Here is a 23,096-nt window from a genome sequence, read left to right on the forward strand (position 1 = left end):
ACCTGCCCGCAGCAGCGCCCTGCGCACACCGGGCCCCTTCGGCAGCGGAGCGCGTCCCGGTGCTGCCCCCCGCTCGGCTCTCAGTGACCCTCTGGAGCACCGCTGACACGAGTCACGGCTGTGCTCGTCCTGCCTGAGCCGGACTGGCTGAAGAATTCAAAATCTCCCCAGGCGTAAATTTCTTCCCATCACGTTGTGCTTTTACTTGGTCCCACACACCTACACCACTTCTCCATTTTTTCCTTTTGCATTTTTTGTTCACTTGATTTTTTCCCCTAACACCTGTGTTGGTAGGGAGTTGCAATTTGGGTTTGTGTTTTTTATTCTTTTTTTATTCTCATTAATTCACAAATAATGACAGGGGAAGTTTCAAAAACCCCCCAGTTCCCATCTTGCAAGGAGCTTGAAGAACAGCAGGAAAATGGTTGTGTGGAAATGAAGAGAGGTAGGTAGACGTGTTCTGTATTTTGTTGTATTTGCTGCCAGTGTCTCAGGAAGAATGGGCTTATGGGAGAGTCTGGAGAGCTGAGCTTTTGTGGATTGACCATGGGAGCTCTTGTCATGGTGGTAAAATATGCAATGGAAAGGTACATGGTTAGGGAATGCTGATGGAGTGTTCAATTGGTAGGGACAACACGATGCTCAACAGAACAGTGCAGACCAGGGGAATGCAGTCAGGTTGAACTTCAAAGTATGACAGAAATTCAGATGTGTGGGAACAGCAGGTGAAGAACAATTGGAAGGCTGCCAAGGAGCAATTGATGCACTCACGTTTGTGAGAGGTGTTTGGTCGCCTGCAGCTTCCTTGCGAAGAGCATTACATGGTTGGGATGCAGAGAAGAAAGCTTTGCAGTAGCTGTGGTGATATATTCTGAAGAGGTCTAACCAGCATATTTGTCTGTGAAAATGGTAACAGACTACTCTTTAAGCTGGTGGGGTAGAAGGAAAGCCTGGGACCTGGTGCTATTTGTGTTTATCTCTTGGGAAAAGGGAGGGAAGACAGTAGGAATGGGACTATGTTACTCATATCAGCTATGAATGAGAAATGGGAAAGTGAGGCTAAATCAAGGCAACTCTGCACTTCAGCTAGCACAAACTGATGGAAAAATCTCCAGGAAGAGATGCCAGACAGCAGCTTCAGCACTGGGACTGAACAGAGGCAGAAAGGTTGATGACAGAGGGAGAATCTGAGAATCACAAGTACAGAAACACTATCTAAAATCCTTGAGAATTGCCAACCAGAGGACACAAAGGGAAAACAGGGCTGTGAACCCAAGCCTGGCATTAAGAAAGGAAAAGAGGATGTTGACTCACTGACAAAAATAATACATGCAAAAAATCTTTTCAATCATAGTAAATGCCTGTTTTTGCTAATAATAAATCTGGGGACCAATGGGAGAGAACTGTAGGGTAGGTTCTGAGAGTTAACAGAGGCTGTGGAGGGTAGGTGACCCAGGAAAGATGTGACTCCCAGGCTTGTGGGTCCTTCTGGTCACATCCACAACTGTAAAGACTCTTTCCCAGCTCATTAGCTCCCACCTTCCATGTTATCTTACCTTCAGTGAGTGATTCCTCTTTAGGAATTTTGGTGTTGGCTTCCCTTGCTTGGGTTTCCCTTCTTGTCTGGGGAACTGAAGGAGGGTGGTGCAGGACCTTAGAAGTCATCAGGGAGTACATGTTAAAAGCTAGAAAGCTTGTTTAAAAAGATTTTTCATGGACTCAGGTGGGGAGGCCATGCTTAAGTGACCTGTGAGGTTTCTTTGAAGTTACTAGACCTGTAATTGATGAAGAAGCATTGGTAGAAACAGAAGAGTTGGATGCTTCAAAGGACATGAAAGAGGGCCCCAAATCAGAGAGTGATGAGCAAGCGGGAGCTTGTGAGCTCTGGAGCAAGATAGCTGCTGAAATAGAGGACCTTTTAGAAATATAAATTGGAATGTAAGTTTAGACACTATTTTCATGCGGAAAATGAAAGATAGCATCAAGTTTGAAGTTTATATTGAAGTGTGAGAGGGAAAATGTTCAAAAATAATATCTTTATTTAACAGGGATTATGACACAAAGAGTTTGCTTTGCATGGTAGATTATAGCACGATTTGCATTTGTTTAATTAGCCATAGTTGGTAACACCATATAGATGGCTGTTGGTTTGCATGGAATGGAAGTTTTAAGACAGTCTAGCAGCTGCTATGTCTGAGTAAAGTTTTGCTTTAAACTTGCCATATAGCAATATAAAATTCTAGCTTAATTGTAAAAAATGATTTTCCATATTAGAAATATTTGGATTATTATAAACCAAATAATCTAATTTTCCAAGTTCCAATTTGCAGGCAAACACTACGTATGGAATTATGATTAATCCCAAACTTGACAGTGTCACTTTTGTCCCCCTAGTCCCATGAAAAATAACAATATTATAACTGGATTTTATTCTAGTTCGTGTTTGACATCTTTAAATCTTTAAACATCTGGTTTATATTTGATATCTTTTAGGAGGACTTAATGTGAAGGTGGATGTGTAAGTCCACAGGTTATCTAGTTTTTCTGGAATACTACTTGTTTTAAGTTAACTTATTAATTGATCTCTTAAAAGTTTTACATGTTAAAAAGAACGAAACCAGCGCTAATAATGCTGGGAGACCTCTGTAGGGAGCCCAGAGTTGGTAGGTTATCCCAACAGTTCACAGTCTGTTTGGAAAAGAATTATGGTATAGCAGCAGGAGGTGTTATTATCAGAAAATTTTTAAATGCACTAAAAACTATTCACCTTGGAAATACATTTTTCCCCCCTAAACTGTTTCTAATAATTGGTGAGAGATTTTGATGGTATCTATGTTGAGGTGGAGCTGACCAAAATCTGGCATAAGTGAGGAAAATAAGCTGTGGAGTTTAGAAGGGTCTCTGAAGGTCTCTCTTGTGGCACACTCAGGAGAGTATATGTGCACTTTGAACAGTCCTTTTGGTCTATCTATAATTTTTGTCAGTACTTCTAACTCAAAAGTTTTAATAGAGTGGAAGAATAACTTCAAACCATAGATATATTTTATTTTCAAAACTACTGTGGAGCTGAGTTAGAGAGTGAGTCTGTTTACTAATTTTGTCCCTGGTGTTAGATCACCTCACTGTTCTGATGACACAGGATGAGTAAGTCCTTCTTTCCCCCCGTATCTCGTGTACTGGGATCACCTTTGTTGCCCTATACTTCAGCATCCTCAGGGTAATCATATACAAGAAAAGGTAGGTTGTCTTTCAGGAAGAAGTCTAAATTCTGTCTACAAAGTAAAAAAAAAAAAAACCAAGCTAGTGGGTTCATATGCTATTCTTTTGTTGATCCCCCTGCTCTCTACTTCTTTAGCTGAGAACTGCAGTGATTTCTAACTCCAAAGGAGCTTTCTTATCAATGTGGGAGATGACTGAGCATATATTCCCTAATACTCCTAAACTTAGTAACCCATTAATTTGAAGTGCAATTTTAACCTTTTTCTAGAATTTTATTTCATCATTTTCATTATTGTATGAAGATATTTTGCTTACTGAAGATGCTGGATTGACAGATCTGAATCCCAGTACTGCACAGGCACAGAAATGCACATCAGGAAACTCTACTGTGTGCTTTGGTGCTTTACTAGTGTATCAAGGGTACTTGATTCTGCACTCCTCTGTAGCCTCTTCCTTCACTGGGGTTTCTAGTGAGGACACCAACAATGCTGACAGCTGAAGAAGCTCCCACTCCTGAAATGTAAGCCTAGCTCTGACTTCCTCAGTCAGCTTATCTTCAAAGAAAAAGAATGACCCATTGTAACAATATGAAGAGGAAATGAGATGTTGAGAGAACCTGTGGCTTTGTGCACAACTATGAATATAACTGCAGAGTACATTCAAAATGTTTTAAAGCTTGGGGAGGCTCAGAGAATTATTTGTAAGAGTTATAACCTCAAAAGAAAAGGCAGCCAGGGTTGGAAGACCAGTTTTGTGATGCTTGAATGCTATAATTCAGCCTGTGCTCTCTTGTATTGAATTCATGACAACTCAACAGTATTGCAGAGCAGTTCTTTATCTAAGTTTTAGATTACATCATGCAGTGAATTGCTCTATCTGTTAGCATTGACCCTTGTAAATCATTTGGTTTGAGGTCTTCAAATGGAAAGCTGTGATGCACTTCAGGATGCAATGTACTCATTTTGTCCTTGAAAATCATTTAAAAATAAAGCAGCTGCAATTGCATAGATGTTATTACTTTTCTGAAAGGCTAGACTTACCCCTCTGAATTGTCATTAATTGGATGAAAGCCTTTCATAGAAAGAATGAGAATGGAGAAGAAAATTGTGGGTTGGTGCTTGATGTTGACTGAGGGAGTCCTAGAGATGCTGCATGTCTGCAGAGATGTGTAGTCCAAAGCCTGATGCAAAGAAGGCATGATGCTTTTAATGAGAGTAACCACGGCAGCAGAAGTTATGGAGAAATGCTTGTTCCTGTACTTTTATAGCTGGATTTTTTGTTCTTCATTGCTTGTACTTAATTACTTTTTCTTGAATATGTGCTTTGTTCCCATCCACGTTTTTCAACTGTTACATGGCTTTGCTTTGAGCTGAGAAGCATTTGCTGTGGTCTGCCTGGTGAGATGCACTTGTTCATCCATTTCTATTGGGCTGACATTTCTGAGTGAAGGTTCTTTTTGATTTGCTAATTCTATTGGGATGGAAAAATGGAAATTATTTTTCTGGAAAAAAATGGAAATAATATTGTGACATGTTAGAGATCATCTTTGATCTTTACCCACTCCATTAACTAAGAGAAACTCCCAACTGAATCCATTTGGTTTTGTTGAAAATTTATGGGAGATGGAACTGAGCAGACACAATTATGGAGATGGTGCCCACAAATAAGGTGAGGTGGTGGAGTGGTGTTGTGCTGCTTGCTGAAGGACTAGGGAGATTTCCAAGCTGTCTTACCTGTAGGGAAAGAGAAGATTGCAGCTTTCTGGCAGAAAGGGCAATAAACACGGCAAAAAAGCATGTCTTACCCCCAACTTCTTAAATCTGGCATGTAACTGGCCTGGGTGAGGCACTGTGCTTCTCTTGGACTGTGTCCTTGAGTCAAGGCTGTAGTAAAAGTGTCAGGATTTGTCTTTGATGAGACATTCCCCAAAATAGAAATAATTGTTCCTCAAGAAATCATGGGGGTAAATCACAGCAAAATCTACTTTCAGCATCTGAAATTAAGCATACAGCTAATGTAGCTTTGTTACAATGCAGATCTATGGAAGGATATAGATTTGTCCCTTGTCTTCTTTGTGCTGATCTAGGTGTGATCCAGCAAAAAACCAGCTGGTGATGAGGAAAATTGAGCTTACACAATTGGAAGTTTCCTGTCAGCACATAACAAAAAAAACCCCTTATCTAAACTCGTTACTACGAGCTGAACTCAGTCATCCTGAGGGCTCTGAATCTGCATTGCCAAAAGAGCTCACACAGGCTGGAACCCTTTAACTCCTACATGTCCTATAGCTAGGGTTTAAGAAAGGGCCAGAGACTGGGCTTTATTTTATTGGTTGATTTATTTTGGTCAGTTCTAGAAGGTCCTTGAGTTTTTCAGACTGGCCCAGTCAGCCTTTTCTGAAAACAAAACTCTACTAATGCTGTCATTATGTTTTTAAGATCTCAGCCAATTTGCAGGTGCATGAACATAGCAACAGACACAAACACATAGATACAGACATATGTATTTCACAACTACTATATACAGAATACAGAACAGGAGGTGCTAGTCTTTTCTTGAAAAAGGCATGCAGCTCTCAGTGCTGCAAGTGTATAATTTTCATTTAACCACCAAAAAAAGAAGAAAAAAATAGGGTCTGTTTCTGACCAAGGAGTAGGGAATATGCTCCATTTTATGAAATGTATGTACTTGCCCGTCAGCTGACTATTTCTCTAATACAAGAAATTAATTAGAACATTTTTTATCCTTTTTTTTTACTGAAATGAGAACTTTGTTTTTGTTTAATGATTCACTTTTCACAGCTGTTATTACTTCTTCAACCTACTCTGAGTTCACAATAGTAACTGAAATGTCCTCAAGGAAACAGATGGGAAAATGGCCTGTAAGTCTTTATTGTTATAAACGATTTGTAAAACTTTAGATGTTGAAAGGTAAGAGTAGTTTAAATAAATCTCAACAATGCTGACTCAAAGGTTTAAAGCATTGCTTAAATCCCTTGATTAACCCAACTTCTCAATATTTGACATGAATCAATAACTCTGAGATGTCTTTTCTGTTCTCTAGCTTTGTAAATATTTACACAGCCAGTCCCATGAAATATGACATTTAATCCTGCTGAAGTAATTATTTGAATGCTGCATATGAAGAGATATAAAGTATAATAGTTCCAGTGATGCTAGTTAAATAATTGGCACTAAGGATGAAATCTGCTGCATTTTTTTTTGTCAAGAGCCAGGATTTATGCAACTAAATGTGAATAAATGGAAAGCAAAATCCACTTTCTGTCCCAAATCTTGGACCAGCTGCTGGGAATGCAGGTTTCTTTATCCCTTCTCATGCCTGGGCCTATACCTTAGCATTGACAGCAGCCTTTTGTTCCAGCTAAATTAAGTGTTGAGAGACAGAAGAAAGGCAATAGGGGAGGGATGGCACCTCTGTTAGCTTGTTCTCTGCCTTTTCCTTCTGGGACACACTATAAAGACTGATCTCTGCACTCCAGGAAGCAGGAACATGCTCTACCCAGAGTTTCCAGGACCTGGGAAGGCTTCTGTAGGAGTTCTGGTGCAATAGGACTATACCAGCTCTGCAGACTGTGCCTGGAATTCCTGGTAAGATTTGCAGCAAGTTTGTATTTAAATGATTTCGTTTAGGCACAGTGATATGCTTGTTCCTGTGACGTTGCACTTTTAGTCATTGTTTACTGATTCAGTCTGATTCATCTGTGGATTCTGCCAGGTTTTGCAGTTGTAGTCTGCCTCTAGGTAGTCCAGCAGGAGAAGGAACTGGGCAATAACGAGGAAGCAGAGAAAGATGACAATGGGACAGGATGTTCAGAGCTGGCCTGCAAGAAATCAGAGTTGGGTTTTCCTTGAGAAATGCTTCATTCTCGTAAAAAGTTGGACCTTTCTGTTCTTCTATGATGGATTCTCATCCTAAGAGGGTCTATAATAGCATGTTTATTGGCTTTCCTATGAAGCAATGAGAAAAAAACAGTGTCCAGTTCTCAAGTCTATAATAAAGACCTTTTTCAAAGTTGAAAATTTTCCAACTGTAATAAAAAATACAATACAGGTTCTTCTGAAATCGTTCTCCAGCTTATCCTGCCTGTTAAAAGGTGGAGGAAATGATTGCTTGTGTGGTAGTAATTCAGGATGTGGGCAAAGATGTCTTTTATTTATCATGCCAAGCCCCTCAAGAAGCCTTCATTACATGGAAAGGTGTTCATGCAGAAGTGCTGAAGTGGTGATGTGCTTGTGTGGCCCAGTTTGATCTCAGCATAATCCAAGCAGACAGGTGCATGTTGCAAAGGACAGTGCAGGACAGAAAAGGTGAAGTCAGTGAAATTACTCTGTTTTCCTGAGTTTATGTTTATAAAGTCCTTAGGGGGTATATTGATCAATATATCCACAAATATGTATAATTTTGGTTAGGGCAAAATCCAGATGATTGCATTCGTGTTACTAATGAATTCTTCTTCAGCTTTGTTTCCACATTCTGTTGTATTGCTTCTCTTATCGACTATTTCTCCCCTCCCAACCCTAGGCTGAATGGAATGCTGCTTATGTTTAGGGATGTACTTTCAGATACTTTGGGATTGAAATAAAAAAAAGTTTCTGAACAAAAGTTTGCATTTTCAGGTACACCTGAAAGTTTTGAAGGCCAAAGAGATTTGGGGGGTTTTGGTCCAGTTGGAAATCAGGCTGGAGATAATATATCAAAGTATGAATTAAAACTTTCAAAGTTATTATCTTGGTTAAGAAAAAAAAATATTTTGCTTACTCTGGCCAATTAATGTTAATGTGTAGATATCAAGGTAACAAGTACATAAAATAATAATGGGACAAATTAAGAGGGGAGCCTTATTGTGCATAGACATTTGCTCAGTCAACCAAAGTTCCTACAGGCTCAGCTGCAAGTCTGGAAACATAAACACTGATCTCTAAAATAGAAAATACTATTTTTGACTATTTTTTCTCTTTCTCCATTGTGTGTTTTACCACAAAACCAAACAAAAAAGGCCACAGGTAATGGTCATGGAATGCTTGAAGGGCATCTGCCTTCCCTCATCATGAAGGTATGTCAGACACTTTTAGCTGCAAAACATACATGCAGGAATCACTGTGTGATTCAGCTGTGGGGACTAAGTGATCTGATCAATCTCTTCTGTATCTCTTGTTCATAATAATTATTTGTACTTAAAAGAAGGAATAACGTTTTGGCACCCACGTTTGAGGAATAGCTGGTTTGGGGTTTCTTTCCCCCCTTGGATGCACAGTAGAACTCAGAATTCTTATGGCAAAAAAAGACCAGAGAGCAGATGAGGTGAGATGACAGATTTGGGTAAAACATGAGCAGCCAGCTCATAACAAGCCAGTTCATTGCGTGACAATCTCCCTGCTCTTCCCTAGGGACCGAGCAGAGTGGTTCAAGAAGGAGCAGATGGGAACAGCTGCCAACAGATGAGTACTGGAAGGGATTCAAGCCACACTACTTGCTGGAACTTGAGAGTTTGTGATGGCCTGAGCTTTCCCAACCACATGTATCTAAGATTTGGAATCAGGCAGCTGTCAGTCAGTTCTTATTTATGAGGACCAGAAAATAAAACAACCCACTGTTTTCCTATGGTGTGGTTGCAGATAGCACTAAAGGTAAAAGAACCCTACTAAGATATTTTTTGTGAATGTGTCTATCTCATAGCCCATTCACTCAAAATTGTTTTTCTCTTGACCTTGAGCTGAGATTTAACAGGTGGCTAAAAGATAATTTAGGAAGGCTAATGACGCAATGCTGACACTTTTATGTCTTCTTGAATAATTTTGAGTATACCATGAGGAATAATAAATGGCAAAAGCTAAAGTGTCCTTGGCAAACAAACAAATAGAATAGCACCCTGTGATATTTTTACCTTTGTTTCCCCTTACCACACACAGTTTTTACTCCCACAGAGCTTGAAATACTAACCCAGCATGTTAATTTATTTCTTCCAGAGTTGCCCTGACCATTGCATTTAACATCTCTCTTGGAAGTACTTCAAACCAAGTGGCTGGCTCCATCTCTAGCTTTGTTAATTAGGCACATTACTTGGTTGCTTTTTTTCATACCGCTTAATGTAATTGGCATTTGTGAAGCTTTTGAAAGGAATGTTTGGGACTACATTTTGTGCAGCTGGCTTTCAACTGCAAGCTGTTTCAAGTGTGTAGTTGTGTAGAGGACAGCCTTTGAGAGCACAGAGCATTTGTGCCTGGCACATACCATGCTTCCTTTTCAAAGGGAGCAGAGAGATGTAAGTGTGGTCTGTCCCGTACAAAGGAACATGTGTGACACATGAACCCCCCTGCATACATTTTTATGTCTATTAGATCTGTAATGAAAGCATCGTGTGTCCTGGATGAGGAATGGGTCTTTTTCAAGCTGTTGTATAAATGCTTTGCTCTGTGATGGCCTTCATCCTGAACTTCAGGCCTCACATAGGGATACCTTGCCATACAGACACAAAAACCTCTAGTTTTTCCATAAAAGTGCATCTTTGAGCATCCAAACTCAAACCACGAGTTGGTACTTGCTGTAATAATCCCAACACATAAGGGCACTGATATTGACAGCAAGAATGATGAATTTACACTGGATAGGAATTTGGCTCATTGATTTCAGTTGTCGTGGTGTGAAATGATACTTTCTACCTGAGCTGAAAATGAGATGTGAGAGTTTAGGGGGGAAAAAGGGAGTGTGCGCACTGAAAAAAAAAAAAAAAAAGTTGAAGTCCTGTTTTTCATGGAAAGGCTGCCCTCCGGTGGCCTGGAGAAAAGCCTACGCACTGCTTGTTGGTTCAATAATGTACTTCCACACTGCAGCAAGCAGCAGCTCCCAAATGTGGATTATCTAAGCTCCCACCCCAGGAAACCCACAGGTGCCATAAAAACAACTAAAAAATTCAGAATGAAAAGGTGTTGCTTTATTTGGTTTTGGATTCAGAAGTAGAGCACCGATATGAAAAAAAGGAATGGTGTGTGGCCAAAGTACAAAATGAAGTATAGAATGGTTGGGGTTGAAAAGGACCTTAAAAATCATCTTGTTCCAACCCCTCTGCTATGAAAAGGGACACCTCTCACTAGACCAGGTTGTTCAATTTCCAGGCATGGGGCACCCACAATTTCTCTGTAAGCAACCTGTTCCAGTGCCTCACCACTCTCACAGTAAAGAATTTTTTCCTAATATCTAATCTAAATCTATCTAGTCCCTTTAATTTTGAAATCATTCCACTTTGTCCTGTCACTATATGGTCTTTTAAATAGTCTCTCTTAATCTTTCTTTTATTTTCCCTTCAGGTACTGGAAGGTCACCCTGAAGCCTCTCTTTTCCAGGCTAAACAATCCCAACTCTCCAGCCTTTCCTTGTAGGAGAGGTGCTCCATCCGTCTGATCCATCTCGGTGGCCTCCTCTGGGCTTTCTCCAACAGGTCAATATCCCTTCTGTGCTGAGGACCCAGAGCTGGATGCACAGCTCCGGGTGGGATCTCACCAGAGTAAAAGGGAAAATCACCTCCCTTGGTCCACTAGCCAAGATTTGTGCCCTACTGAGGGACTTTGTCACCAGAGAATCTCACTGTGATCCTGCTGTCATCTGCAGTTCCTGTGCATCTTGCCCTCTTGGCAAGCAGCCTGTCTCCCCAAGACCACTGTTCTCAGCACAGGCCATGCAATGCCTTCAAAGACCTTCCATTTTCTCCTTCCTTTTGTCTTTATTTCTCACTTACAACAAAGAAAAACAGAGTGGTACCCCAAAATTTGTCTAACAAGAAAAAAGCCAAAACCCAACCAATCATACCATTCTTACAGTCTTTTCTCTCTGTTTCTGTAGAAGGTTCTTGGTAGGGAAGAAATTGTTTTTTCCAATATATTTTTCTTTATGTTCCTAGTGTATGGGCCTCCAGGTGGTGTCTGAAGACTGATTTTTTTCTGTTTCTGCACCAACAAACCTTACATTATGGAAAGATGATCAAACAGAACATGGAGTTCACCAAGCAACAATTTCAGGAAGAAATGCAGTTTAAATTTTTCCCAGCAGATGTGGCTGTTGGACCAGAAAAGGCTCAAGGTCAGTTCAAGTGGGTTAGGGAGGACTGTGGATATTGGGGGACTCCCTTTTGCTGCCATGGATATGCAGCAGTAGATGGTAACTCTGCTAAGACACAGACTTAGAGTGAATCTGACTCCCAACAAAAAAAACCAAAAACCAACACCCCAACAATAATTGCAACCTCCCTCAAACAAGTGATTAAGTCTGTTAAGAGTTTTTAATAAGTTTTTAATAAATAGTTACAGTATTTGCCTTGCTATTGATAAACGTGAGGTTATTCATTGAGTATTACATAAAATGGCACAGTTGTTGATGTTGCTAAGATGCCTGTAGATGGTAAAAGTTACTGGTGTTGTAGAAAGAAAATGTGAGTTCAGTGCCATGTTGACTGTATTCTTGTGAAACCTCTGAGGTTTTCTATCACCCCATGATTACAGGGTAGGTCAGTTTTCACTATTAACTTACAATGTTAAGGTCTTTATTCAGAAGAGTCTGTGAATGCAAAATGTAGGTTTCTGGGTTCCTTGTACTGGCTCTGTGACAGACACGTTCAAAATTCCTGCTGGGTCCTGGGAGGGAAAGGACAATCTGACTGCTCTTCTGTATTATGCCAGGGACCATCCCCTCCCTCATTAGCCATGAAATGTCAAATATTGAAAGGTCTCCACTTAATGACATTCCCAGTTGTGCAACAAGCCTGTTCAGAAGGGAGCATGCTGCATCCATCAAGGGGAGGAGGTCATGGCTGTTCAACAGTTTTACTAGAAAACCAATGATTTGGAAGGCTCAGGGAGGGCAAGCTGATAGTAAATAGTGCTTAATGAGGTACTTGGAGGTGCCTCCCAAGATGATCTCCAGGTCGTGCTGTCAGAGATTTGCACTCTGACTCTACACAGTTGCCTACTGCTTGTGAAGCCAGGATTGCCACATGCAAGTTATGTGAAATGACCTTCATACCATCTCCTGCTATCACAGGCTCCATGTCAGCCACTCATTTAGGAACGGCTGTAGCCTTTCAGCACTATTATGGGGGCAGTTTCTGGTTTGTACTTTCAAGATCAGGTGAGCACTAAAGGCTGGCAGCTCGTTCAGAGGGCTGTGCTCACGGGGATCGGCACATCTGAAAGTGTTGTGACAGAAATGGGTCAGCGACCAGAGCACGAGCAAAGGGTCACAGCAGGGAGTTTGTCCTGGCTTTGCACTGCTGCATGAACACTATCCCAGACAGTATTATGTGCACTAGTCTGAAGATATTCCTGCTGAAGCTAGAAATATTCCTACTGATTTCAAGGAAATTTTTGAACAAAAAAGGAAATATTGATTAATTAATTTGTTAAAATTCAGGAGGTATGAGGTACAAATGTTCCCTTGTGTGTTTTGAATGTAGTTCTGAAGAGAGCAGTTTTGGCCCTTTGCGCACTTTGAACCTTTCAAATATTTCTGCAAAATGAAAACTGTTTTTCTGCCCACTTTCAAGGTTGGTTTTTTTTTAGGGTCTATCTTCAGTTGAAAATGACAAGTCATTTTAGAAGAGCAGCATCTAGTATGAAACAACTGCCAATTTAATATTTCTTTAATATATTTGGATACAGATAATAAAATCTTTTTTACAGAAAAAAAATATACCAGGAATAGTTCATATATCTTTTACCTAAAATTGAATGTTCAATATGTGAAATACTTCCGTAGCAGTATTGCTATGATAATGCAGGAAATGGTGCTTAGGATTGCTATTTGAAAACCCAGCAATTTTATTGCACTTTGCTGTAAAATATTGAAAGTTGGAAAAAGATCCTTTTCATTCTCATACTTGCAAATGATCTGTTGAAATGTAAATCGGAGCATTTAGTATATGTAGGTATAAATTTATTCCTCTTTTTCCATAGCAGTGTCTTGAGTGAGATAGACCAGTAATACTGCAATGCTTTCTTAAGCTACCAAGTCAAAGCAAACATTCCTAAAATGTGCATTTATCGCTATATTGGAATATAGCTACTTTCCTTTATTTGTTTGTGTCTGTATGACTTTCCCTTTGGAGGCAGTGTTCTTTAGGAAACATCATGTTGAACCTGACCCTGTGTGATACAAACTTTCAGACTATTGGTGTGTGTTTGGAGCCCATGCTGGAGTGTTTCTGTAGACCAAGGCAGGCAGCACTTTGTTTTGTAGGATCAACCCTGAATGCCTAAATTCATCTTGAGGAGCCCAATTTAAGAACCAAAGTTTGTAAATGTTGGATCAGTCTTGCACATGCTCCTTGGCCGTGTCAGAAATAAACTAAAGCTCTGAATCCAAATATGACTAGCTTCAAAATATTTCCCCATAGACTGGGGTATATTTCTATCAGTTACATGCTGTCCTCTTGATGCACAGGGCTTTGTTTTAAATATATTCATTACCTTAGAAATAAACAGGAAGAAATGGCACAGGGGAACAATTTTCCTTATCTAAGTAAAACAATAAATATATTTGTAACCTAAACATATATTTATCAGTGCTGATGCCCTTTGGCCTTACTCCAGTGAACTTTTCTCACTGACATCAATGGGAGAAAGATGGGCTCTGCATTGGAAACTTATGAATATTTTTTCTTCATCATCCATCCATCTATTTTGGGATGTGCTAAATGCCTGCTCTCTGTTGTAACATTAACATCAGTATGTGGAAACTCGGGTGGCTAAAATAAATCAGTGAAATGCAATATACATGACTTCACATGGAACTGGGTGTACATTGTTGAGCACAAGAAGTGCCCTGTGCCCGCTCTGCCACGCCAGCCCTACAGCCAGGTACCCCATTGTGTCCCTCAGAAGTGGGGTTCAAGCAAGGCAGGCATGAGCTGTGTGCTGCCAGCATGTCCAGAGCCTCTGAGCTCTGCCAGAATTCCTGAGCTGCCAAAATACTTGTTGGTTGCCATTTAATGGCAGTAAAATTAATACTTTTAACAGCCTCAAATTATGGGGATTAAAAGATCTTTAGTATTTCACAAAAACTTTTTTTTTTGATCTTTTGCATTGTGGGCCCAATTATTTGCTGAAGGCAAAGAAAATTATATTGATCATGTGTGAGATCCTGATTTGTGAGGCAACTGTCTCTCCTTAGCTTTTACAAGTGATACAGGCTTCTAACTAACCTGGGGAATTTTTCAACCGTAAGTAGAGACCCTCCTGATTCCTGTTAGTATGAATAAGCACATTCTCAAATTAGTTTGATTTTTATTTTTAATGGAAAAATGAAAGGGGTAAGCTCAATCTTTATGGGCTGGAGTGTTTCTGTGTTTTCCCACAGGGAAGTCAAGGGGAGACCTTTACCAAATTGGACTTTGATGAAGACACTGAGTGGTCAGTCCTGCCTCAGAACCTCCTCTGATCGATCCATGGGAGCCTGGGCTGCTCCACAGAATGGTCCTGTGCCTTGACACTGATTTATCATCCACCATGACCACAAGCTCATGGATGAGGAAGGAATACCCATGGCTGCTACCATCCCTGCCCCTCTGGCTTCAGATAAATCACCAAGTTTGAGCATGACTGCCCCAGGAAGGAGAAGCAACTGCATTGCTCTGCCCAACTCGTGGCAGCTTGTTCCTCTCCTCTCCACAGGACATTGATCTTCAAGGGCATACACGATTAAAGGAGGGGAGACATTCCCTGGAATTAGCTGTTCCCTCTTTCTTTTTCCTTCTTAAGAGGTAAGAACTGCACAAACTCCCTCTATAATAGTCACCTAACAGGGAATACAATGACTAGTCTGTCATCAAAGTATTTAGGGATGATGACGATACCTAGATTGGTTTTCAGTATGTTTTTTCTTCTTATTTTACTGTGATGTTTATACAAAACCCCTATATCATAGGGATGGGATAAGGAACAGGTTGTAGTTGCTGATTGTAGCCCTGATTGTTACTTTCCAATGACAACCAGCTCAGGGCTTAACGTTTTTCAGTTGCACAGCCAGCTTTCAAGGTTACACATAGATACTGAATGAAACAGAGCCCACTGGTTATTTTTAGAGAGGCTCTAAACAAGAAGTAAATCCCTGGAGCCGTGCTGCCAGAGATGCATAAAGTTCAAATCCAAATTAAAACTGCCTATCTTTGGCCTAAATTCCAACTTGAACTTGAGGAAAACTGTGATCTGTAACTTGAACTTTAGGACAAAAACTTCTTTCAAATTAGTTTCTAACACCTGAAAATATATGAACTTGGTACAAACACTTGAAAAATAGAACTTGAATGAAAAATGTGGATATTTGTCCAAAAATGTAGTACCTATTCTTTTGAGATAGTGTTGTATGACTTCAGGTTTCAGTAGCTACACTGGAATTTGGAGAGTCTAATTTTTTGTGATTCTTAGTTTCAATACATCCTTGTAAGACCAAGTTCTACAATGTAATTGTAAATTTTGGGGGCAGGAGGAAAAACACGCTTGGTTACTGATCCCTCTAATAATGATCTGTGATGCTCAGGTCTAGGTTTAGTAATGAACACAACAGAATATGAAGAAAGGAGACCCCTTGTCAACAGCGTATTTATGCAAAGTAGTGCAACTGAAGCATGTTCTTGATTTCTTTGCTGAATCAGAGCCTGTATCTTCTTCCTGCCAAGGCAGAGATCTAATACCACTCCTAAATGCACTAGTAATTCTAGAAGCCCTAATGAAAGTCAAGATAACACCACAGATTTTATAAATAAGGGTCTTTATTTAGAATACTGTTGAAAACATTCTTGGCAACCACATCGTATAAATATATAAAGTTAAAGTTTGACACAACAAACCAAGCAATATTAAATATTTTTAAAATTTTCCCCTTTTTGTTTTAAGTTTTGGGTTTTTTTCCTTTTTTTTTTTAGAATTTATTTATTTTGCTCTTTTTTCCTTTTTTTATTTTTTTCTGGAAAGCAACTCTTATTTACAATTATACAAAAATTTTATAAAAAATGGTCCACAACCTTATTTTGGCCAGAACAGGAGTAATAGGAAGGATCTATCATGCCTCTACTGCTGTAGATTTCTATTTTCCTCCACATTCAAGAGCCAGCTTCCTATTCCCCACAGCCCAGATTAAACATTGGCCATTTCATGGTATACGATTTTATCTCTAGACATATTAAATAAGTTTAGGTTAACAACCAATAAATAACTATGTGTACTTTGAAGTGATACAGGTTTGCAAAGTTATATAGTTGAAGGAATTTTCAGTGGTACTTTAAAACTGGAACAAGTCTTAAGAAGTCTTTTCAACCTTAGAAGGAAGGTCCTGAACGAGGCCAAACAGAGCAAATTGGTTTTGGTGCAGTCCAGCTGGAGGGGTCCTTAAAGCACTTGGTAGATGGGGTTGCTGCTGCTGTTATCCTGGGGAAGTGGGGTGCAGTTGGTAGGAGAAGGAATTTGGGCTCCACTATCATTCAGACTCACTCCTTCTGCAGGGGAACAGGGACTCCCTTCAGCAACAGTTTCCACTGGAGGCAGTATAGGGCATGTGGAATTATCTGTGGAAATCCTCTCTACAATGCTTGAGAGGCAATCGAGACTGGAAACAACAGAACTCTTCCCATGCTTTGGATCTAAAAAACGGAGAAAAAGGCACTCAAATTATCCAGTGGGTACTTACATCAGTGGGCAGTACACATTTGTGAGCATGTGAAGACTCAGAGGAAATGAATATTGGTGAAGAAATTATCAGAATTATCAGAAAACAGATTGTAATTTCAAAATAGAAGAGAGGCCCAACCCACAGCATGCTGCTCTGGGGACAGGGACGATCCAAGGCTTCACTGAGCCCACAGAAAGGGAAGAACAGATTTGAAATCAACCATAAATTACTCCAATTTGGATCAATGATAGAGTAAGAAGTCTTCATGCAGAATATGGTTAAATGCTGAAATTAGTTGCAGAGAATAACATAGCTCTATCCAACAGTTAGATTTGTAAAATAGGACATACAGCTATAACACATCCCTGTATTTGCAAATATACCTAGAGAAAATCCAGTGCCTCTAGAAGCAGCAATGGCTTGCTGGCTGGAAAGGCAGGCTCCTCTCAGCTCAGCTGGACAGGGAGCAGGCACAGGAAAGCTGCTGCATTGCCTGCCTCTTTCTCAGTGTTTCTCACTGCTGTTAGGGCACGTACTCACCATTTGGGGACTCTGTGTAGTAGCTGCTGTCATAGCTGTTCCTTCTGCGAGAGCTGCAAGGCGGCCCGCTGTACTCCATCTGCGAAGGACAGAAATCCCAGTGAGCTCACACTCTCACCCACATCCCAGTTACCATCTAATTTCATATTTCAGGCTCTGGTCTGTGCCATCATTCCAGTCCTGGCTGAAATGCTATTAAGTTATAGATTCTTTGAGTAAGGAAGAAGGTAGAAGGGGATCCACCCCAGAATATTTTATGTGGCACAGCTGTTCCACAGGAAAGTTACCGCTATAGCATCGAATGCTACAGCTTTACAGATTAGATGAGGCTTTCCAGCATTCTGATCAGATACAGCCCTTCATGTATCTTTAGTTTACAGCAGGGAGACTGAAAGGGGAATTATGCATTTTTAATTTAGTTTTTGAAGCTTTTTCTAAATATGAATTACTCTTTAAAAGCTTCTGTCTACCTTGTTCCTTTTTATTTCCTCCAGTTTCTCTTCCCATTCCATATAGACAATGCTCTGGAATATTGACTAATATATTTGTTTCCAATACTTTAATCCACAATGAAATTCCTCTATTAAAAGAGGCTGTATCTTGAAGAGGAATCATTTGTGTAAATCTCTCCAATCTGTTAAGTATCTGATAATCACAGATACTCAACTCAGTACCGATTATCCCCACAAGAGCACAAAAAGCAATCTCTGGTCTGAAAGTGCAGCTCATGATCTATCCAGAGAGCTTTCCTGGACTCTGGCCACCACGTCCCACCAGCCCAGAGTCAAAACAGAGCCTGAACCTACAGCCCCAGCCAAAAGATGTGGGGATGTGACACCTTTCCTGGCACCTACCCTTCTTCTCCCACACCCATCATTTACAAACAGGACTGAAAGCCTGGATTCTCCTTCCTATTGCTTGTAAGTATCTGTGGAGGGGATGAAGTGAGAAGGGAAATAGAGAATCTTTTTCTTAAGGGCCAAGAAAAACAATTCTTGTTGCTTAGACGCTCATCCTGTTGTGATGGTGAACGGCACAAAGCAGAACCCCGACTCCTACCAATTCCCATGTAACTACCATGTCCTAGGGAGCCCTTGCTCTCTGCTGTCTTTTGAGGATTCAAAGGTAATGATACAGCAGAAGATGGAAAGAGAGATGCCCCAAGAGCTACAGGAGCACAGGCAATGCCCCCAGGTACCCATTCCAGGCAGCTTCCCAAAGTCCTCCCTCAGCAGCTTTGCCCTGGCTGCTCCAGGACATGGGGAACCTGCCTAACTTCTTATCCCAGGGAATGAATGTGTAAGAGATTCTTCTTCTTTCCCAGAGATCCTGCCATGTGGGGACCCCACCTCCCTTCGTGGGTGCTCAAGGCATGAGGAAGGACTTTGTCTTCTGCCTGGGGAGGTACCGAAGGCAGCTGCTATAGGAAGGGCAGGAAGAGGCGACTCGCCCTGCTCGGGTTTGGACCAACAGCGCCCAGGGCACCTTGGCGGCAGGGAGTCCTCCCTGGGGCACTCACCATGCCATCGGAGCAGTTTGAGCGGGGGCTGGAGGCGTCCGATTCCCCGCTGTAGTGCTCCAGCACCGGGTAATAAGCGTCCTCCTGCTCCCGCAGCAGGGCCTGCAGGCTCTCGATGTAGCGGATGGCGTTGCGCAGGATCTCCACCTTGGGCAGGCGCTGGTTGGGGTTGGTGGAGGTGCAGCGCTTGAGGGTCTCGAAGGCCTCGTTGACCTTGCTGAGCCGCCGGCGCTCCCTCATGGTGGCGGCCTTTCTGCGGTCGGCGTTGGTGGTCTTCCTCTTGCATGCCTTGCAGGCCCACAGCAGGCAGCGGCCGGCCTGGTGGTGCCCGCTGGGTGCCCGGACGTGCTCCTCCTCGTGCCCGTGGTGGTGCCCGTGGTGGTGCGGGTGCTCCTCGGGCTTCAGCAGACCCCCGACGTGCACCAGCCGGGGGTCCAGGTCCTCGAAGAAGTGCATGTCCGACGTGTTGAAGCACGGGTCGTCGTAGAAGTCATCGGCGGCGGTGAAGGAGCAGAGGGAGCCCTCCGTCATCTCCATGGGGCCCAGTAAGTCCATGGGGGCGGCAGAGGGGACAGCGGCCGGGCCGGAGGGGACAGCGAGGGGCTCAGAACGGAGGGGCCTTCGGCCGGGCTGCTCTGCGAGAGAGCCTCGAGACCCTCGCAGCCTATTCCAGGGAGGCCACCAGCGCTGGCTGCTGCCCCGACCCCCTCCCCAGCCGTGTCGGTCCAGGAGCGCCACTCGGGGCCGTATTTATGGCCGAGCCCCCCGGCGCGGCGGGTCGGGACGGGGCGGGTCGGGGGGCGCGGCCGGGCGGGCCGGGGCGGCGGGGGGGCCGCGGTGTCCCGCTGGGGCAGGGGCAGCGGCAGCCGGGGTGCGTGCAGGGCTGCATTTCCCCCGGCTTTTTTCCCTTCCTCAGCAGCCCGCCCTGCCGCCGCGCCGCGGAGAGCAGCCGCCCCGATGCCCCGAAGTGCCGGGTGCCGCCGGCCGCTCGCCCGGGGGATCAGTGACGGCTCCGCTGGCTACGCACGGGGAAGAAGCCGCCAGCTCCTGGACAGGTCTGTCCGCGGCCACACGGGTAATTACTGCGGGGCGTTCGGGCACCAGGGGACACTGCGGGGAGCCGGCACCGTGCGGGACAGCGGGGACACCGCGGGGAGGTGCGGGGCACAGGGGAGCGGGGACACCGCGGGGAGGTGCGGGGCACAGGGGGAGCGGGGACACCGCGGGGAGGTGCGGGGCACAGGGAAGCGGGGACACCGCGGGGAGGTGCGGGGCACAGGGGGAGCGGGGACACCCCGGGCCGGTGGCGGCCACCCGGTGGCGCTGCGGGCCTGTCCCAGCGGGAAGCGCCGCCGTGCCCACGGAGCGCCAGCCTGCCTTCCCTCGGGAATCCCTGCGAACGCTGGCATTCCGGGTTCATCTCCCAGCTCTGTTCACCTTCACTCGGAAACCTTTGCAGAGATGGACTTCACTCCGTGGCGTTCTGCTCGCGCGATAAGGACTTATTTCTAGCAGTGGGAGAGTTTGGGGCTTGGGGAAATGGCGTGGCTTTTAGGAACGTCTCTCAAGGGTGCCAGAGTTCTTGCTCTGGTTTTTTGAGTATCATTTGAGATGAGAAATTAGGTTCTTCTCAGAGGAATTCACCAAATCAGCTATGTGATTTCACTGACTTAATGATTAAAAATACTAGTGCATATATTTATGTCCCACAAGCTAAAATTAATTTCTGTTCTACAGTTATAAACGGTGGCGAAACTTCAGCTTGTTCAAAATCAGCAGCAAAGCTCTGTCTTCAGAGCAAGGGGCAAGGGGCTGACTGAAGAACTGCAGAAGGTAAAGAAGGTCCATCAATGATTAATCCCCCCGTCCCTGTGCCTATGACTTCTCAGATGGGCTGTCATGATGGTGGCTTCTTTTGTTGTTACATAATTTCATTTTGTGGCAAAAATTCCTAAAAATTCTGCACTCCCCATTTTCTACTTACCTAAATGTCTTTGAGTACAGACCAAGATAAGAACTGTAAGTCACATTCTGTCAGTATCCCTAAAAGATAAAATTTTTATTTAAAGATAAAACTATACGTTTTGGACTCTGTGTAAATTCATTCTTTCACTGTACCTGATGCTGAAAAGCAGTATGTCCCAAGGAGCGAGATCAGCTACTGACCACCCCTACACACTTAGAAATGTATCTCCCAGCTGTTTCTGAGAGGCAGAGTGGCAAATTTGTGGCGACACTTCAATGTTATTACAGACGTTCTTTGATCCAGAAGAAATAAAGATACATGGTTTTAACAGCTAACAAAGTATTCAAAAGGTGCTGTCAAGGTATACAATAATGTAAATTTAAATGAGGAAGAGTATTATACTGTAACAACATCATGTAAAGTGGGATATCAAGGCTTGGTGCTGCCAGTTACCCATTCAAGACACTTAAACTCGCTCCAGACTACTGGTTTAATTTCTGGAAAAAGGCACTTTTACCTAATATTTAGTCAGTATTGTAGCCTATTCTGCCTCTCTGTGTTTCTAGCTTATATGTGATCCCAGGGAAAGACACTCAGGGACTTGAGTGAGTAGGCGTTACCTTGGGCAGAGCGGTAACAAACCATGGGGCTTGGACAAGCACTACAGGGAATTTGCCAATAATTGCCCGTGAATGTGGGCTCAAGTGCATGAACTCCTCCAAGTGAAAAGGTCAGGAGAAGGCTGTGACCACACATTGAATTCCACACAGTGGTCCTTGAGGACACCTTCCTTTATGTTTGGACATGCTGATCTCCAGACATCCCATCCAGTCCTAACAATTCTGTGTCTGATTCCCTGCTGCTGCCACTGCTAACATCCACTTTCCAGTGTAATTCCCAAAGACAGGTTTGCCCAGACGGATGTTGCCATGTACAGTGAGGCCTGAAAAAATATCCTTGCAAAGAACAAACCCCGGGATGCTCTTCTTGGTTTTGTGTGGAGAGGATTAAGGACAGAACAATTTCCACTTGGAAACTTTTAAGTGCATTCCTCACTTTGAGAGCAGGCAACAATAGGTGGTGCCTATGACAAGCATTTACAAGGATTCCATTGTTAAACCTCTTTGGAAACCTCTGGGGCTGAAACTCATAATTTCAGTAAAGATTAGGTCTCTCTTGAGCTTTCAGCTTGGATGCTATGTTTAGGGTACTGCTGCTGCTCTAGCTATTCAGAGCTGTCCCAGGTTGTGTGTTTGGATTATGTGGGCACTGCTTTGGAAGTACAGATACAGAGAGTGTGGATCAACAAGCATTCAGCAGAGAAAGAGAATTTGCAGTTTCTATAAGAGCTGTTGCCCTTAACCTATTCTACATTTATCTTTGATATAATAATTTTTCAGGATGTGATTGAAAAGGAAGCTGGAAAAGCAGAAGCAGATTGTATTTCCTACGTTGAGAAACATGGATAGACTCATCCAATACACAACTGGTAGGTATTGTTAAATCTGAGACCATATTCACAAGCATATGTGCCCTCTCAGCAGAAGCAGCACGGGGGCAAGAAGAGCTTGTGACCTGCGGTAACTGATTGATTTCTCTTTTCTTTTTCAGAGGATACAGGGTGAGGAAACAGCTGATTGTGAGTTTATCTGAAATTAACAGAATTGTCTTTTCAGGCAGAGGGCCCAGAACGTGTTCTGACAAAGGAAAAGGGAGAGAAAAAGACTTAAATTCTTAGAGCATGTGGATACATTTCATTATATGAACATGAGAAGTCTGAGAAAAAGACACAGCAGTACTCATGGAAAAATAAGAGACAAGTAAGTCTTGCTCAGAAAAATTTAAAAGTCACGTTCTTTGTTATGTTGGACTTGGTTTAAGGTAAAAGTTTAAGTGCTGTAAACCATGGAGGAGACTGTAACTGTTTCAGAAGGTCATCAGCTTTTAAAAGGTGAAGGTTGTTGTACAAGTAGGTCACACATTACTAGTAGTACATGAAGTAGTTTTATATGGCACTAGTTTAGAATTCAGTTAGAAGCTTTGTTCTGTTCACATTTAGTGGGCTGTATTTTAATACTGGGAGGGACGGATTCCATTGCTCTTATTCATGTTGAGTTGCAGTCAGTGGAACTAATTGTTGAATAAGGTATGCTCAGCATGAGGATGGGTGATGGAATCTAG

The 23,096-nt window shown here is 42.7% G+C and overlaps 1 protein-coding gene and 2 long non-coding RNA genes across 12 annotated transcripts in view; 2 read left to right on the plus strand and 1 right to left on the minus strand.

Annotated features, from left to right (window-relative positions):
• LOC116997302 lies at positions 1–18,845 on the plus strand. 3 transcript variants are annotated; one of them, XR_004418160.1, is made up of 6 exons: positions 1–6,100; positions 6,719–6,827; positions 8,628–8,867; positions 11,135–11,313; positions 14,584–14,986; positions 18,755–18,845. It is a non-coding gene; the product is annotated as an uncharacterized LOC116997302 (long non-coding RNA). The 3 variants fall into 3 exon arrangements; XR_004418161.1 differs by having other exon boundaries at positions 1–445; positions 6,021–6,827; XR_004418159.1 differs by having other exon boundaries at positions 1–6,827.
• On the minus strand, positions 16,159–19,728 carry MYOD1 (myogenic differentiation 1). The gene is made up of 3 exons (XM_033061800.2): positions 18,950–19,728; positions 17,431–17,509; positions 16,159–16,861 (listed from the first exon to the last, which is right to left on the minus strand). The coding sequence occupies exons 1-3, from the start codon at positions 19,502–19,504 to the stop codon at positions 16,611–16,613; spliced, it is 885 nt and encodes a 294-aa protein (XP_032917691.1). The 5' UTR covers positions 19,505–19,728; the 3' UTR covers positions 16,159–16,610.
• The window catches only part of LOC116997300, a 23,913-nt gene continuing 20,227 nt past the window's right edge, over positions 19,411–23,096 (plus strand). For 7 of the 8 annotated variants that reach the window (XR_004418151.1, XR_004418155.1, XR_004418152.1 and 4 more), the window contains exons 1-5: positions 19,411–19,494; positions 19,869–20,024; positions 20,687–20,782; positions 22,316–22,404; positions 22,592–22,735. This is a non-coding gene — a long non-coding RNA (uncharacterized LOC116997300). The remainder of the gene's footprint in view (positions 19,495–19,868; positions 20,025–20,686; positions 20,783–22,315; positions 22,405–22,591; positions 22,736–23,096) is intronic. The other variant, XR_004418153.1, reaches the window with a different exon arrangement.

This window comes from Catharus ustulatus, chromosome 6 (assembly GCF_009819885.2).
Source record: "Catharus ustulatus isolate bCatUst1 chromosome 6, bCatUst1.pri.v2, whole genome shotgun sequence".
Taxonomy (NCBI): domain Eukaryota; kingdom Metazoa; phylum Chordata; class Aves; order Passeriformes; family Turdidae; genus Catharus; species Catharus ustulatus.

Excerpts from the sequence above, each read along its gene's own strand:
- MYOD1 (XM_033061800.2), bottom strand. The coding sequence starts at position 19,504 with ATGGACTTACTGGGCCCCATGGAGATGACGGAGGGCTCCCTCTGCTCC. Across the intron at positions 17,510-18,949 it reads CAAACTGCTCCGATGGCATG|ATGGAGTACAGCGGGCCGCC; the intron begins GTGAGTGCCCCA and ends TGTCCTTCGCAG. Across the intron at positions 16,862-17,430 it reads CTACACAGAGTCCCCAAATG|ATCCAAAGCATGGGAAGAGT; the intron begins GTGAGTACGTGC and ends TCCGTTTTTTAG.